General features: G+C 27.3%; 1 protein-coding gene across 1 annotated transcript; it reads right to left on the bottom strand.

Annotated features, from left to right (window-relative positions):
• Positions 1-1,507: 1,507 nt before the first annotated feature.
• bc10 (BLCAP apoptosis inducing factor bc10) lies at positions 1,508-2,195 on the bottom strand. Its single transcript, XM_015513997.2, has one exon. It carries the CDS (start codon positions 2,039-2,041, stop codon positions 1,799-1,801), a length of 243 nt encoding a protein of 80 aa, XP_015369483.1. The 5' UTR covers positions 2,042-2,195; the 3' UTR covers positions 1,508-1,798.
• Positions 2,196-2,567: the final 372 nt, after the last annotated feature.

Raw genomic sequence — 2,567 nt, 5'->3', positions numbered from 1 at the left:
TTGGCCAACCCCAAACATAAGCCCCTCTTAAAGAAATAATATTAATAGCGATTGTTATTACGCGGATTTCACAAATCTTTTTCTGTCCTACCTAAGCAATGTTGATTTTTAAAATTTACGCCCGGGAAGGCCCTATAAGGCTATTAAGCTTTCGCTTTGACCACCTCGGCAGTTTAATATATAGTACGAAGATTTTAAATTATAAATAGTTTAAAATATATTAGGTCAGTAAGTAGATAAATAAATAAAAATGATTAGAATTACTGAGCAAGTTTAAAAAAACTTGATAGGTATCTAGTTAATGTGTTATTGATTGTTTATTGTTACCGACTATAATGTTTGAACAATATTCACAGAGTCAATAGGCAAAAGTCTATAATTTATTATTATAGATTTAAAATGAATTACTAAATAATAAATGAATTCATATTTTGTATACCTTCACACTATATGTATACTAATGTACCACATTATTACACTTATATTAATATGTAATAATTGAAATTACCATGGCCATTTATGCATTACGCATGCAGACATTACTTCTATACATAGGTAATATATAAGCATTAGAGTATAATGAAACATGTATAGATAAATAATTTATAACTTTTTATCATCATAAATTCTTGAAGAGTTGTGAAAAAATTAATGTGGGTGACCAATTTTGACGGTCCAGACTATTAAAACTTAAAAGAAAGACTAATAATCTAATGATTTAACTGTCGATTGAATTTGCTTTGTGTTCACTGTTTAATAGCATACCTTTCTTTAATCAACTTATTATTGTTAAAGAATATTTTTCAATTACTATCAATAACCAATAAGTACTGTTAAATGTTATCAAATACAATGTTGAAAGTGTTCTCAATAATATCAACCTTTTGTCTTCTAAATTGAACTTGTAAATCGTAAACCATTATCCGCATTATCACATAAATTTAAATGTATTTTAACTTTGTATTATTTAGTTAAAGTATTATAGTATTAAATAGTGCAAAAACTAAGATACTGGGTATTAGATTAGTTAGTAAGAATAATAATAATAAAAAACATAAGTATTCGAGTGGTATAATACATACAATGATTAGAACATGAAAAGTAGTTATGACCTTAATATACTAATGATTAAAATCTTGCTAAGGCCATTTTACAAAATTGAATATTTAATAAAATATAACTTATTATTTAATTCTAATATATAATATATTTATATATACACGCATAGATTATAAATAAAATGTTATGTTCCATATTACATATTTGATATTTGGTAGTTTATTCTTAATTTATTTTTTGGTATATTCAGTTTTGAATAATTAAAATATAAAAAGTTATCCCAATAAGAGAACTTATGGTAAAACTGTTCTTTGAGCAATCTACATGATTCTCAATTTATGATTTAAAAAAGTATGATCAAGTATTTATAATTTATTGAGATTATCAACTGTTGGGTTGGTTAAGTAAGCTAGGTGCTAGCAGGTACTTTGAAATAAAAACAAACATATTTAAACACTTTTTTTTTAAAATTGTATATACAAGTCTATATTTCAATAAACCAAATAGTAAAAAGTGCCAAAATCCACTTATTACAAGCTACATAAATAAAATGTGGCAAGAGATTTGAGTTGTACAATTTTTTTTTTTTTTTACATAAACTTAATTTTGGTCAACTTAAGTAATTGATTTCATAAAAATACAAAAAAAAAATAAGAATAAAAATAAAATAAATATTCCTAAACACTAGTGGTGTATCCGTTTGGGTATGGGTATATGCGCGGCTCCTGGCGACTTCCCCTTAACCGTTATCACACTGTACAGAATCACAGTTGCTGCTGAAGAATATACAATTGCCATACCCACTGTAACATATCAGGAACACTGCTACTAAGAACACTATGCTGCATATGGTGCACGGCTTCCGTTCCAAAAAGAACCCAGTCAAGTATAGAACCATGAACATGACATGAGTCTGCAGCAGCGCAGGATTCAGTGGTTTTGGTATGAGTAACACGGGTATCAACCATTGAAGACAGTACATGTTTTGTTTGTGCGTATGTCGAGACTTCGAAACTTAAGTCCGAAACAATTAAATACTAAACTAAAATTAATTCACACAAAGAAATTAATCATTTACTAAAGAAGATGTTTATTGTCTAATGAATTAATGAAAATAGTAGTTTGATTTTCATAATAATAATTGATAACGTGGTTGAGATAATATTCATGATTAGCCCATTGATTTTTCAGTGTCTCCTAAATATACAATGACGTGTATCGCTCTAGTTCATATTTATTCTACAAGAGAGAAGCACAAGATATTTTTTAAAAGCGTTGCTCGTAATAATATTATAGAGTTTAGACAAATAAGACAATGCTACAATAGACGTATCAGCGTATCACGTATTCACTATTCACGTACCTATGATGATCACCTATTGTATTTAGGCAATAAACATTAAATATATTTAATAGTTTTTCAATATGATAGATTAACATTTTAGATTCTGAGCGGAGCGATGAATGTATTGATTTTACCATGATGTGTGTTTTTTTTTTTGTGTCTG

This window comes from Diuraphis noxia, unplaced genomic scaffold (assembly GCF_037042655.1).
Source record: "Diuraphis noxia isolate RWA-SAM2 unplaced genomic scaffold, SU_Dnox_SAM2 contig0002, whole genome shotgun sequence".
Lineage (NCBI taxonomy): Eukaryota > Metazoa > Arthropoda > Insecta > Hemiptera > Aphididae > Diuraphis > Diuraphis noxia.
The sequence above is the reverse complement of the archived record's forward strand: the minus strand, read 5'-3'. Positions and strand labels throughout refer to the sequence as shown.

Bases quoted from the DNA above. Each gene is read 5' to 3' on its own strand.
- bc10 (XM_015513997.2), bottom strand. From the start codon at position 2,041: ATGTACTGTCTTCAATGGTTGATACCCGTGTTACTCATACCAAAACCA.